A 15,571-nucleotide genomic window follows, 5' to 3' on the forward strand; every position below is an offset into this window, starting at 1 on the left:
CCACACAATAGGAAATATCCCAAAACATTGTAGGACTGTTAACAAGATACTTCCACTCCCCACCTTGCCTTATTTTTTCTTTGCAGACCACAGTTCTCAAGCTTACCCTTTCAGAATTTGTATGGTAATTCAGCAAAGTAATAATTTTCTTAACGCTGAAATTACTTTCAGTTGTGCCAGTTTAGATATTTTAGAAATGTTTTTAGAAAAACCATTACAGGCTGAAGGAAGTAATGTTTATTGCTTTTGTCTACCCTCAAATTAAAATTCCTAATGTCTTAGTGGAAGTGCTTTTAGTTTGGCACTAGGACAGTTGCAGGCTATCACTTAGGGCTGTTATTGGCCTTAATCCAATGAAGGATTGGAATCCAAGGAAGCCCTGGGTTCAGGTTCTAGCTTTGGACGCTTCCTTCATATTTGACCTTAGAAAAGTTCCTTGATACTTTTGGAGTTTTGGGGTAATTTCAAACTCTAAAAGCTCTATGAATCTGAAATGCAAATAAATTGTTTATAGAAAACTGGCTTTTTTGACCAATATAGTAGCTCCTCCCATGGGTATTGCAAATCATTTCCCCCATAGTCAAATACACTCGTCAGTTTTACTAGATCAAATATTAACTCACCCAGGCTAATTTAAGTATTCCAAGGCCATGAGTAAAAGCAGGGGTTTGAGCAGCAGGAATGCTTAATGAAAAAAGAAATGTGTGAAATTGAGTACTTTACTTTAGTGAGTGAAATTAGGCCCCTAGCTTCCAGGGGGCTGAGGGTAGTTCAGCATTTTCTATCCAAGTTCTTGCCTCCAGCTTGTCAATCAGAGGAGTGTTTAGAGCTCAGGGAGCTCAGGGGTAAGGATGCTGGGCACTGGTGCCTCCTTCAGGCAAAATCCCCTTCACTCGGGGATGCCTGGAGCCCAGAGAACAAGGTCACTGATAATAAGGATGGCTGATAGTGGAACGAACGAACGGTCTAGGAAGTGCCGGGAAGCCTTTGGGGAAAGGAGTAGCTCATTTGGGCAGGTTTTGAATAATGGCCTGCAGGCTGGTGAGATGGCGCTCTGTCAGTTCAAAGGGCCTTCACTCCCACCCCTGCTTCAGATGCTATTCAGAAGGGATCCCTCTTTCAGAATCCTGTGAGACTTAAATATGCACATTCTTTAAATGGTCCTGACCTCAGGGCATCCTCTACTCTGTCCCAGAGTCCTCAGCAAAGCAGACTTACCCCACCCCCTCTGAGGAGGCCTATGGATCCTTTCAGGTCAGCTTCTCACTGGGCCAAAATGTAGGTGTTCTGTGAACTCTCAGAAGGGCCAATATGCCCTGAGGCCCTGACATCCAAATACTATCTCAGTGGCGGGTCCTTTGCAACAAATCTGGGTCTCAGGCACATTTGGAATTCAGTTGTTTTCCAGCCGGGAAGATGATATTAATAGATTTAAAACTTTCTAACAAAACTCTTCCTCTTTCTTTAATTTTAGTAGCTAACAAATACTGTGTACTGCTAGGTGCCAGGCCCTGTGCTAAACACTTGAGCAACAGTAAACCTTCCTAGTAGCCTTCTAGCTAGTTAAACTGTAATTATCTTCACCTTACAGATGAAAAAACTTAACATACGAGGATGGTAAGAAAGTTGTACAAAAGCAGACAGGACTCTTGCTCTCCACTAGGCTGCACCTACCATGCCCTGTACTAGGCACAAACTTACTCTCATTGGGTAAGAACTCATCCACCCACTTGATAGACATTGTTGAGTGCTGATTCAGTGCCAGCCACCATTCTGGGGATACCATAACTGAGAAGAAAGCCTTTCCCTAGCAAGCTCAGTCTAGTGCTCAAGACAAATGCATCACAAGCAATAATGAATGTTCTAGGATGACAGATGCTGTAATGAAAATGGCCAGGTATTGTTTGTGGAGATAGAATGATAAGAACAGTCAGTGTTGTAATCATGAGACCCAGCACAATTCCTGGAACAACTTCTATTTGTTCACTGAGTGGAGTGAATTCATGGATAAAGAAAAAAACTCTCCTCAGACATTCAAAACAAATATTCCTTCATTAAAAGGAAACCAGCATGGTAAGCCGCTTCACTTGAACATCATGTCTTTCTTTTTGGAGGAGCATTCTAGTTTGCAGTGCATGGAGAGGGGTCCCAGAAGAATGAAAGACAGTCCCAGAGTTTAAGCGACAAAGACTAGGGTGTAGGAAGGCAGAGGTGATTAGTTGTTGTGTGGTATAGTTCCAGAGAGAAGTTATACTATGCAAACCAGAAAACAAAACCACAAATGAAGTCCAGAAAACTACTTGCAGGTCCTTTTGAACATTTCCCAAACACTAAGTTGTAAATGCCCAGAGTAAAGCTCCACAAACAACAGCCAGAGAACTGCAAGCTGAATGGTTCCAGAGCTCACTGAGAGTGGAACGATGTTTGAGCTCAGACCATCCAGAGTTGAGGTTCCTTGTTGATTATCCAGGGCATTTGATAGAGATCCCAGATGTCTGTCTTTATAGTATAAGGATAAACAGTCTTTATGGTTAAATTTTTCCAGATTCATTCTAAGAAAGCTTGAAAAACCCTAAACTCATCTGCAGGTAATTTAAAAGCCTGTCAGAATAAAGGCAAACATTCTTTCAAGGAAGGTAACAAAATCTAGATGCTCAACAACATAACATAAAGTGTCCATCATTCAATTTCTGATTAAATGTCATTTTCTGATCCATGTCAGGAAAGGATTAGGTAATAGAAGGTAACCCAGAACTGACAGAAGTGATGGAATTTGGTGTTAAGGATACCGTAAGTATGGATGATATGTTCAAGGATGTAAAGGAAAATGTGAACATCATGAAGAAGGAAATGAAAGAGTAAAAGAAGAGCCAAATGGAATTTCAAGAATTGAAAAATATAATATCTGAAAGGAGAAATTCACTCCTGTCTGGGATTAAAATCACAGACAATGCAGAAAAATTATCAGTGAATTTCGAGCACAGAGAGAAAAATGATTGAAAAAAAGAAAAAACTTATCTTTTAGTGATACACACAAAAACATTTATAGATGAAATATAAGCTCTGAAAGTTGCTTCAGGATACTATACTGTTGGGAAAGAGAACTCGAGAAGGTATAGATGAAACAAAGATTAGCCACAACTTGCTGATTGTTGAACATAAGAGGTTGGTCCATAGGGTTTATTATACTCTTGTCTTGATTTTTGCATATTCTTAAAATTATTCATAATAAAAGGTTTGAAAAAATTATCTAAATAAGAGAAAGTAGTTAGAATATGTCTTCTACCTGAAATATAACAGGAAATAGGTCAATAGAAATAAGTCCTCCCCTCCCCAGTACTTTTCATGTAACAGTCTTAAAAACTCAGCTTTGCTTTGATGGGCAAGAATTGGGAGTTGGATCCACTGTGCCTGTAGATAAATGCCTCCTCCTGGGACAGTGCCCTGACATCCAGGAAGAGAAATACGAGAACTCAGAAGAAAGTCATGCTTCAGTAGGAGCCATGAACATATAGTGGCTCTACCACTTAAGCGCAAGGGTGGTTGCACTCACCACAGTCTTCTCCCTGGGAGCCAGGTGGGGAAATGTGGTGCGTGAGTGAGTGGGACCGTAAATCCCCCTAAGTTTTTATCCATGAACTCAACATGTGAGTTATGGTGTTTTTGTTTTTGTTTTGTTTTTATATCTGTGTCTTAGTCAGTTTGGTCTGCTATAACAAAATACCACAGGCTGAGTGGCTGGTAAACAAGAGAAATTTATTTCTCACAGTTCTGGAGGTTGGAAGTCTGAAATCAGATGCCAGTGTGTGCAGGTTCTGGCAAGAGCCCTCTTCTGGGTTACAGACTGCTTGTTCTGCCCTCACACGGCAAGGAGAGAGTGAGAGAGTTCCCTGAGGCTCTTTTATAAGGGCGCTAATCCCATTCATGAGCATTCTGTCCTCATGACCTAATCCCTTCCCAGAGGCCCCACCTCCTAACCACTGTCACACTGGGGTTAGGGTTTTCCCATATGGATTTGGAGTCTTACAAACATTCTGTCCACTGCAGTATTAAAGTGTTTAGTTTATCCACAGAGGGCATACTACGGAGAATTGCGGTAGACCCTGCACTGTGAAAGGTCACAGGATTCACTCTGCCACAGGCTTTAATGTCTCTTTACAACTTTAGTGCCGGTGACTCCACCAACTGAGCCCTTGGTCATAGATTGGCTGGTTGATGAAAAGCCTGTGGTGTGCTCTCTTGCCTCTTTCCTTTGGATCAAACCATTTTTCTTATCTCTTCATATTTAGAGACCCAGCTCAGAGATCTTAGCTCCCATCATTCTCTGCTTGGGCCGAGGACATTATAGGATGTTCTCACATAGTTCAACTGCTGTGGCTCCCTTAGGTTCTCTCACTTAAGCAGGCCATATGCTGGGCTGTTTTCAAGTACTTGTTCTTTTGTGATTTTGTTGATTGATGGCACAATGTACATTTTGACTCAATGTTTGTTAACATAAACATAGTGAAAATTATACCATTATTGAATTTTTGTGAAGAAAGCAAAATCTGGGGTGCATACTATTAGGGCAGTTTAATTAGTTGGGTACATCTTAATAGTGCAGAGTTAAAATTCTTCAGTTCTGTTTTCAGTTTTGTTTTGCTCAAAACATTCTAATCAAATTCCTGTCTTTTTGATGCATATATTATAATTTATTGATCAGGTTTTAGTTATGTACAGTGTCACTGATGATAACTTTTATAGTTTTTCATTTTTCTCACCATGTCTGATTTTTTTTATCATATAGTTTTACATTTTTCAGTGTAGGAAATCATCTATATCACATTTTGCCTATACAGTTTTAGCTTTTACCATTTTAGTTTATCTTGTTTGTTCCTCTTAATAATAGTTTTTAAGAAGTGGGCAAAAGAGAGATGGTCTTTCTTGACTAGTCAGTGGGGCAATTGGGAAAATTTCCTTGGCACTTCTAGTGGTAGACCTTGGCAGAACAAAGTATCACCACAGAAAGGACTGTCAGAACTTCACAATGTTCATTAATACAAAGCATGAGAAAGTGTTACTCCCCTAACTTTTTAGATTTATATTTATCATCTCCATTCTACTATACATTAGTATTCAGTGACAAAAATATCATTTAAGCTATGCAATTTTATACTCTTTTCTAGAAGCAGACCTTGATTTCCTAAAGCTTCTGGTAGACTGTAGTTAAATGATGAAAATATATTTTCCCATGCAAGGCTACTTTACCATCACTTTCTATACATGTATAAGGAAAAGCATGTAGCAAATTTCATCCAAACATCTCCTTCCACAGTTAGGGTTCATATTAAAGGACTGTGTGTCTTACACACCAGCATATATAGAAGTTGACTCTGGCTTCTTTGTTGGTCACCTGCTCACCATTTTGACTGCCAGAGTACACTCAAGAGGAAAGGAGTTTGAGAAGTCAGAGTTTAATAATGTCCTATTATTAATAGGGGAGGAGAGAATAAAGGACCGAGTGACTGCTTACCTAAAACCCACTTCATGATGAGCATTTCTGTCCAGGAGAATTGTGTGGTTTTCACTCTGAAGATTTGCTTCGGGTAGTCTGTGAAGGTTTCGTTAGGCAGGTTTTTAACGCCTTCAAAGCGGTCTGATGCATTCACAACTAACAATCCCAAAAAGATTGTAAAAGAAACTGCATGGGCTACAAATTTCATGAAAGGGCTCCTCAGGGTTCTTCCTAGCTGGAAACAAAATATGTACAAGATACATTAAACTGGCAGCTATAGGTGGGTGCAGGTCTCTCTTTAAAATGCTTTTGCCAAAGTTTTAACCAGAGAATCCTTCATCATGGACAGACGCTACTGACTGAACCCAGACATTTTCTCTTGAACTTTTATGTGAGATGCTGCTTAACCAAATAGCATTTTCTATTGAATTCATTCCCCCCCCCCCTATTTAGAAGATTTAGTGGGAATGGTATAAAACAGGAGTAGAACACACTGATGTATCATTGTGCTGTAATATGCACGACTTCTCCCAACCATGTGGATATGCATCTTATGCCATTCAAATCTGGGGGAAAAAAACCCTCTCTATCTTAGTAGAGTTCAGAATTTAAAGAAAATACATGTTGGATATGCCGTGTTGGTCTTTGGTCCATTTTCCTGAGTTTTGTTTTTTATGGTTTGTTTTCAGTATTTCTTATATGTTGGTAAGTTTTTACTTAAAGCTCTGCATTTTGGAATAGGTACTGCTTTAGCCATATTCCAAGAAATTTGACAGATAGTATTTTCATGATATTCAGTTATCAGTATTTTACAACTTCCCTTTGGATTTCATTTTTAAACCACAGGTTAATTTCTAGACATAGAGGACTCTTTTCTCATTCTTTAAAAAATTCTATTTTTATTGTACATTGTGTATAGATCATAGCGTCTTTGATACTACTCTAAAACTTATTGAGGTTTCACTTGTAGCTCTAGTGCACAGTTGAGTTGTGGAGCTGTTCCATGTGGGCCTGAAATGATCTAGAAGATGCCCTGTTAAGGAGCTAATGTTGGGCACATCTTCTCTGGCCCTGGTGTGTGCCACCTAGAGGATACTTTGGTTTTTGAGGACTAAACTCTGGGCTGCCCAGTTAGTCTGCTAACCCCTGTTAGTGAACTCACATAGGTCCCTTCTAGGTCACTGCCATCACTTGCACTTGAGTGCAAGTGCACTTAAGCACCAAATCTTACCCCTCACCCTCATATGCTAATCAGGCAAGAGCAAAGAGGGAAACCTTTTCTGAAGACCAATTCCTTCTCTAGTGTAGATGTCTACCTGTAGCCATTGTCTGGTTATTTGACATTTACATTCTGCCTCATTCAGTAGTCCTAGAGTGAAATATCACCCACGAGATGGACTGTTGGTTCCGTAGAAGACCAGTTACAGGGGTTTTTGCAGGTAAAAATTCCCTAATTATGACTATGTTCAGAGTAACATTTATAAGTCAGATGGCTTGGTAATGTTCTTTTAATATGCTTCAGCATGGTAATCATCCACTCTAATTGTTGTGGTTATTAGTGTAACATGATTTATTATGATTCTAGTGCCATAGAACCTATCTATTGAAATTTTAAAAATGGTTGTTTAATTTTTTTTTTTTTTTAAACCCAGGATCTCAAGCCTAGACATTGGGAATCCGTACTATGCTGGAAAAAACTTGGTTCATTTGCATTGTCAGATGTCATATGGCACTAATCTATCTAGTGCTTGAAAACCTGAAATTCTAGTTACCTGAAAACCATGGAGCCTACAGACAGTTTATAAATTGTGCTTCTTTGTAATGTTTAATTTCATTATTAACAAAATCAGACAATAGATTAATTTTGGCTATAGGTAGATTCATTAAATTCAGAATGCACAGGTTAAATGTAAGGACAAATAAAGCATCTCATGTAAATTCATTAAGAAAAGTGAATTAAACTGTGGCTTGTGTTGATTTATATCTCGAATAGCTAGTTTGAATTTTTCAGCATTTTAGTTGACTCTGTTCGAATCTTGAAGCTCCATTTCCCAACCAGGATGCTGGTGTACCCAGGAGACTTAAATAGTCACTGCTTTGTTTCTTGTCACTGTGTCCTAGTTGGGGTAGTGGTGAGAGGGGAGGGAAGATGGAAGCTGACCATGGGGTGAGGAGTGGGGAAAGCCGAGCAGAGGGAAAGAGATGTCAGATCTTGTGTATCACAGCATGGTCCCAGAAGTGTCAGAAAAAGCTGGGGACCATGGAGATAGACCCAAATATTAAGGGATTGATGGCCAGGTTTCCTATCCTTTATCAGTGGGCTCTATGTAGCATCTTGTGGTGATGACCTGGATGAGGATACAATGAAGGGCACCTGATGCAGGAAGCTGCACATAGCTGAACCTGAGGTGGCCTTGGGATTCCCCAGAAGACATGGTTTGAGGCATTTAATGTTCTCTCTGTTACCGCCTTCAAGTTGTTATTGTCTAACAGAAGATGAGTCTATAAAAATTGCTGTTATCCTCTGCAAACATAAGAAAAAAACCCTATTAAGGCCCTGTGGGCCTTTGGAAGATTACCCTGGGTTCATTTCCCACTTGATCTGGGCCATAGAGAGGAAAGGGAGGTTAGGTATTAATGTTCCTTTCCTCTTTTTCTTCTGGGCTTGTAGACTTCTTTTTAATTGGTCAAACTTTGATTAAGGTCAGATGAGATCAAATCATTTCAGTAGCTTTTGTTCTTTTTCTCTTTTGTGTGTGACATTTCCTATTTGTCTCACAAAGATAATTTTTGAAACAAACTACACCTGGAGAAAACTTCCTCTTTTCTTAAGGTCACCTGGTGAACTAAAAGAAGGGAGAAAAGTCAGCCAATGTATGCCAGCACCTCTTTTCTGGGGAATCATGAAAGCTGGATCAAGGAATAGTGTTATGGAAAAAGACTGTAGAGCTTTGGGAGATATAGGCCTTGGCTTGCTCTGCTGTTTGCTCACCAGGGCAAAATTGGTGAGTCTAAGGAGTGGGCCAAAGCAGTTCTGTCTTTACTTGGATCTTATGAGCAGAAAACTGATAGCAGGAAATGCATGCTTATTGTATCTCAATGCCTGGCTCACCCCAGACCTCCTGGGTACTCTTCTTCATCTCTGGGAAATATATGAGTATGAGAACAACTGAGTAATGCTTTTTTTTTTTTAATTTATTTATGATAGTCACACAGAGAGAGAGAGAGAGAGAGAGGCAGAGACACAGGCAGAGGGAGAAGCAGGCTCCATGCACCGGGAGCCCGATGTGGGACTCGATCCTGGGTCTCCAGGATTGCGCCCTGGGCCAAAGGCAGGTGCCAAACCGCTGCGCCACCCAGGGATCCCCTGAGTAATGCTCTTAAATTAGCTGCAAACAAATGGTATTGGTGAGCGATCAGAGGTGGACTTTTACTAGTTAGCACAGCTCTGTGTCCCATGCCACTGGGCTCTTAGCCATAACCACAAGTGTAAGCATCTCAATGGGGACCTGGTAGCCACATGCCTGCAAAGTAGGTCTCCACCTGGAGAATGTTTCTACCATCTCTACCCAGTATTGTGTCACTAAATGCCACCTTCACTCGCTTCCAGGTGCCAGTGACCTCAAGGAAGGGCTTGGTGTGTATAAGTTGGAAAGCTGAATGGATGCAAACTTTGGATCAAGTGCTCCAAAAAAGAAACACACACATCTTCAAGGCCAGAGTGGTTAGAGATCCTGGTTAACTTAGGGGAAAATTTCTCTGTATGCTACCTGTAAAATTCTTATTCAAAATGTCTAACCTAGGGCTCAGAAAACTTCCTTTTTGGGGGTGGGGTGGGACAGGAGGATGTTCATTGGGTGTTTCTAATCTGGGCATTCTTACATGACCATGTGAATCCACCCTTTGTCCTATGGGCTGAAGAGGTGCTGAGTGATAGTGGACTCTTGAAGGTAGGGGTTTCTCAGGAAGGAAAAAGAAAGAATATAGTCTGTCATATCATGGTTTTGACTCCTCTCTTCTAGAAATGTCCTGCTACCTCTGACTTTATGAATCTAGTCCATTGCAAAGTGAAGTAGTCAGTGGTTGAGATGTTTACCTTCAGCACTGAAGGTTGTAATGTGGCTGATGTACTGGAAAGGGTAGAGGGCAGGTTGTGTGTGTGTGTGTGCATGTGTGTATGTGTATGTGTATGTGGGTGTGCAATGGTTAAGGTCAGGTGTTTTAAGCCAGAGATCTTAGGTTTAAATTACAACTCCGTAGTTTTCATCATTTACTTAATCCTTTTGTGTCTTAGTTTCTTCCTCTGTAAAGTAGGGATAAAATATATAACTTATCATGTAGGGTTGATAAAAGAAATGAATAATATGTACAAAGCAGAGCAGCTCCTGGAACATAGGAAGCACTTATTGTGTGGCACTGGAGAGCCTCAGGCGATTCTCCTAAGGGCAAACTTAATTCAACTGGCTCTTATAAAGCTTATAAAGCTTCACTTAATGAAGTGGGAGCTACACAGAGTCCTAAAGCATTTATGCCATGAGCCCTTTGGGGGTACCGTCTATGTGCACCATAATCTTGGGCACTGGATAGAATAAATAAACTGGAAGAGTTGGTCCTTCCTTTCAGATCACTAGCTGATTTGTTAGTGGAGAGAGATGCAGGGCTATACCCTGTGCTGGGAAATTGAATAGAGAGCTGGGGAGAGAATGTTGCCAGGCTCAGACAGGCCTAAGTATGGAAGTCATCAGCCTTCTGGTACTCTGAACTCCTATCCTAGCATGGGGACAGGCAATGGACTCTCCTTTTGGATTTGAGGGTGGATACTTTTGTATATGTGCTGCTGAAGCGAGCACAGGAGTAGACACTTCTGTAATGTAAGAACAAAATATGCTCTATTTCTGGGCACAGATTTTTCCCTCCATGGCAATGCTTCAAAAATTACAGCATGATTTTCTTTAATCTAGTGCTCTCGGGTAGAGGCAGGTAGGGGGACACAGAGGCCTTTGGAGGCATCATCCTCTCCTGGTTGGTTGGCTCTGGACCACGTGGTGTGAAGACCCTTGTTTCAAATTGCTTCACCTTTGACAAGGGAAAGCAGGGATCTTCCAAAGCTGCAGAGTTACTCCACTTCCTCACTAGGTGTTTTTTGTTGGTACCCGGCTGAGGGGTTGGGGCATGACAGCTAACACTTTGGTGTTCTTCAGTGGAGAGTTATGTGGCAGTGTATAAATGGATGGCTTGTACCTTGCAAAGACAATAGGTAGGAGGCTGAAGTCCTTTACAGCTCTTACTGCCTGAGTCCTGGGACTGAGTTATAAGGATAATTGAACCATCAAGGTTAACAGGCATGGAGGAAATCATTTTCATCTCTCATACCTTTACAATTAGAACTTGTATTGTTCCTTAACACTTCCAGATTGCTGACTTACTCTTCAATCCACCTGCCATAGAGACCCTGTGGAGGCCCTTGAGAATGACTCTTAACTCTTACAGCTTTCAGATTTTAACAGGCAAGCAACCTAAATTATGAATCAGAATGAAATAACAAAGGATGCAAAAACAGGCTATTGAGCCATGAGGGGCATTTGGCATCAAGAACTCCTTGAGAGGATGAAGTGCTCTGTAGGCAAAGACCTACCTGAGAGCAGCCATGAGGTGAGAACTCACCAGCCTCCCAGTGGGCTGCATGACTTCAGCCATGTTGGTGATTAAGATGAGAAATCACAGAAAAATATCACTGTTCTCTTTATTGACCTTGGCAGTCCTGTCACATGATCCACACCTGCTGTTATCACCTTATGTACACATCTGTGACTTGATTACCCTCTCCAGCCACTATATTAGTAAGCTGAACTTGTGTTGACACCCTTGACCTTATAATCTTCTTATTTAGCTGTCTTTCTTAGGGACCCTCAAAAACTTAAAAGTCGAATTGATAGCCATGAGGATTCAAAGGGAAAGAAATGATGAGATCATTTTGGCAGGCCAGTCAAGTAATTTTGGTGTCCCTAGTGGTCCCTAAATTAAGACAGCAACTATTAAGTAAATGGACCATTAAGTTGGAAACAGAAACTTCAACAGTTTGTTAGACATTAGCTGGTTGATGGGATTTAGCAGTGACATTTTTATGAATACATTTATGAAAGAATATCAAGTTCTAATTTTTTGAGGCAGGTGTCCTAATGTGGTTAGAATATGAAGTTGCTGGGATGACACTGGCTTTTTCATAGATTTATTAGGTATAAAGGAAGTGACCCTTCGGGAGGAGGGATACTAGCACATTAACATATTTCTCCACTGTGCCACTTTCCTTGGGAGGACATTGTATTTTGGACATCAGGATCCTTTGGAGAGGGCTGGTTTCTTCACATGGAATAAGTAATACCTCTGTAATCCCCAGTAATATAGTATCTTTGCCAAACTTGAAAAGATTTCTTTTGTCGTGGTGAAAGGAAAGACTAAAGATATCTTGACTGTTTTATCTGCCCTTTGGCTGCCTTAGAGCAACTTTGTCAACTAATTTCCCTCTTTAATGAGGGAACCTTAGAATAAGCAGTGCCACAAAGAGTGATGTCATGCCACAGACTAAAACTTGTCACTCCGACATGGACACACCCTCCAGTGTGTTGAACTTAGACTTGCAGCCCAGAAAGTGCCCAAAAGGCACAAGCAGTGTAATGGCCCACTCATATTTATCTTTGATATTTTTCTTAGTCTTACTGGAAGCTCCATGATTGACAAAATGTCAATCAAGACAGGTATCTGAGCAGAGGAGAGGAAGCCTTACTGGTGGGCTAAATTTTCCTATCATATTTTCTTCCAGAATGTTCTAGAAGACTGCTATTGGCATGAACCCTCTGTTTCATGATGGCATCAGTCTCCTGGATTTACTGGACCCCAGGAAAGTCCAGAAATTTCTCCCATGTGTACTTTTTTTTTTTTTTGGATCACATCTGCCTGATTGATACTGGCCAAGATGATCCTTCTCAGACCTACTGAAAATCTAAAAAATTGAGTCAGCAACTGGAGTATCATTTCTTTCTCAGTATTTCTCCAGGCCACCAGGCAGGCAGAGGCAAACCAGTTTGCTAGTACCATCCCAGTTTTCTAGTAGCTGTCACATATGTCACACTTAGCAAAAGTGACGATTATCAGTGCTTTCTCTACCAATCCAAGTGGCTGTTATTTTAATGACTTAATGTCCTGAAATTAGTTTGGGGCTCCAAGAATATGGAGGTGAGCAGCCTTGTCCATCTAGGCTCTGGATAAAGGCAAGGATCTAACCTGTAGGACAGACTAGATAATTCCATGTGAAAACATGTGCCTGGAACCAATGACCTACTCTAACCCAGCTTTAAATCTGGCTAGGTGTTTTTTGCTCACTGTCCTTTTTTTTAGCTCATAATGAAAGACGGGAAATCTTGCCTTTATTTTTGTATGTAACTTTGGGGAATTCTGATTTAGAAATCTGTGGCGTGGTAGACAAAGAAAATTCTCAGTGAATGTAAGGTTGAATGCCACAAATGTTCAATTTGAGGACTTTGTAGTACCATTTTACAGAAGAAGGAGTCTGAATCCTAACCTCACTCTGTTACCCGTCATACTCTAAGGCAGTGAGTGCATTGCCTGCCTGATGAGGTGGCCTTGGCAGCAGCGCTGAAGTCTTGAGCCCATCATCCTGGCCTGAGTTCCCTCTAATTAGAATTGACAAAAGGTTCCATTTTTTGTTAATCACATTAGCTGGTCTGATTCCCTGTGGAATCATTTCTCCATGATTTAGTCCTCTGGTTGCTAACTCTTGCCTGAAGCTGGAGTGAGTGCTGTGGTTTTCTGTGGCTCTAGATCAGATGGCTTTAGGCATGGTGGGGAGGGAAGTGGGGGAAGTTCCAGTCCCTTGCTTCCCTGTGAGAAGAGAACCCAGCTCTGCACCTTTTCAGCTCTCCTGTTTCCTTTGTCTTTTCCTTCTTGTGACCCAATTAGCTACCTGTGTGAGCCAGAGCCTAATCAAGGAAGCCAGGGAAACTGGGATATCATGAAGATGGATCTGCAGTGCCCAGCAGGAGCTGCATTTTTACTCGCAGCCTATTATCTCTCTTTTCTGAACCTACTTTGTAAAGAATATGCATCCCAATGTAATTGAGGGAGTGAAATGAGATCTTCCATGAAAAGGGCTTAGCCAAAAGAAAGTACTCAGTAAATGTTGCCTATTCCTAGGACCATTGCTATAATTATTACTGTGAATGTAGAGGACATGGCATAATTAGAGGCATGACAGTGCCTGTCTCTCCTCTCTCTCTTCTGATATTGATCAGATTATGCCTCATATATTTGACATTTCCCATATTATCACTCCTTTCTCTTTAGAAAAGTGATGGAAAAAAAAAGCAGGTCTGTGTGGTTTTCTACTTTTGCTAAATATCTCAAGGCTCTCTTCTTGCAACACGGGGGAAATGCTCAGCTGTTGTTTTGAGTGAATGGCCTTTAGGTCATGCGAAGGAGAGAAGAAATCACTGCAAACGACATGCGCCTTAAGCAGGTCTGTACCTTGCTGCACGGAGCAATCCAATAGGCTATGGCGAGAAAAGGGAGGCCTAGGGAGACTCCAAACACAGCCAGGAATTTCACAGCGATAGACTGTTGACGTAAGCCTGAGAGATTTTCATACCACATGGTAAGCAATTGCTGCTGACAGTTAGGATGAGCAACGAACTGTAAAAACAAAACAAAAACAAAAACAAAACGCAAACAGGAAAATGGCATCGGTAGCACTTGAAACAGTATACCACCTACGAGTAGCTGGGGGTTGAGAGGGTCTACTTGGGATGTGCCTGGGGTGTTAGGACAGAGCAATGGGCAGCTCCCTGCTATGCCCTTCCAGCGTGAGGCTGCTGGCTGTAGTGCCACTGCGGCCAGAGACCTCACGGGACTGGCTTCATTGGTGCTCGGCACTTATCTTGGGTGGAATTCATTTGGGAGGCAGCATGAATAATGAACGGAGAATAAATGGGGTTTTGGAGTCCCACCTGGGTTTGAAATTTGCTCCTCTGTTTTCTGACCAGGTGACCTAGGGCAGTTTACCTAACTACTGTGAGCTTTAGTATCTCATTTGCAAAACAGCCTATTGTTCTGTAGGATTAAATAAGTTTGTAGAAGTGCTCCCACCTCTTTTCCTTTACTGGCTAAGAAAAGTGCTTACAGTGTTTCTAGAGGACATGTTCAAACTGAATATTTCCCCACTGGGTTTTAGTGGTGTTTGCTTGGATGCATAGAAATTTTGTGGCCTGCCAGAGCACTGACACATGGTGTCCCTCAGGCAGTAGCTTCCCACAGCCACCTCCCTCTCTTGGAATGGCCCTGCCCTAATGCCCAGGTTACAAGACAGACTTCTTATGCCGTTTGGTATTGTGTGACCTCACCACTCTGGATATAACTTATTAGACTAGGTGTGGAACCCTGACTTACTGGCCTACCAGGTTTTCTCACCTGAGTATTTGAGACTGATGGAGAGAGGCAGTTTTTTATTTACCAGGAGTTAACAAGTAATCTTGGGAGATGTGGGCAACCATCTTCTACAGAGTTAAAATGAACCAGTTCAAAAGAAAGAAGAATGAAGATGTGTAGTAAGAGGCTCAGATAATATATACCCCCTCTTGGGGTCTACATGGTACAGGAGACATCCTTTTATTCACATAGAGAGTCTCCTCGTTCTACTCCATCCAATAAGTTGAATTGAACTGCTGCAAACAAACAGCCTTTTTCTGCAAATATTTGTTGCCATTTGGCTATTTGTTTTGATTGTTGATTTTGAGTCCTGGTCAGTGGAAATGGTTAATAGGCAATATTTAAGTAAAATTTATGGGAAGGAAGTTTATAAGTAAGAAAATTTTGCTTATTAGTTTATTTCCCCCCTGTGACAAGAGGAAGCTGCTGAATGCTTTTGGTTGCCCTGCACTTTGGCCCTACTCAGGATAGCTACACATCCATGGACTGGAACAGACACACTGGGCATTCTTCAAAGGGTCTGACTTTTCATCTGATTACTCTCGAGCATAATATGCCAATTTTCATCTTATTTGCCTC

General features: G+C 41.3%; 1 protein-coding gene across 1 annotated transcript in view; it reads right to left on the reverse strand.

Moving 5' to 3' along the window:
* The window catches only part of TRPC7 (transient receptor potential cation channel subfamily C member 7), a 140,851-nt gene that overhangs the window by 40,094 nt on the left and 85,186 nt on the right, over positions 1 to 15,571 (reverse strand). Inside the window, exons 5-6 of the mRNA XM_077913159.1 lie at positions 14,036 to 14,200; positions 5,513 to 5,729 (exon numbers count right to left, since the gene is read on the reverse strand). Coding sequence (XP_077769285.1) covers positions 5,513 to 5,729; positions 14,036 to 14,200 — 382 coding nt within the window. The remainder of the gene's footprint in view (positions 1 to 5,512; positions 5,730 to 14,035; positions 14,201 to 15,571) is intronic.

This window comes from Canis aureus, chromosome 10 (genome assembly GCF_053574225.1).
Source record: "Canis aureus isolate CA01 chromosome 10, VMU_Caureus_v.1.0, whole genome shotgun sequence".
In the NCBI taxonomy this organism is placed as follows: Eukaryota; Metazoa; Chordata; class Mammalia; order Carnivora; family Canidae; genus Canis; species Canis aureus.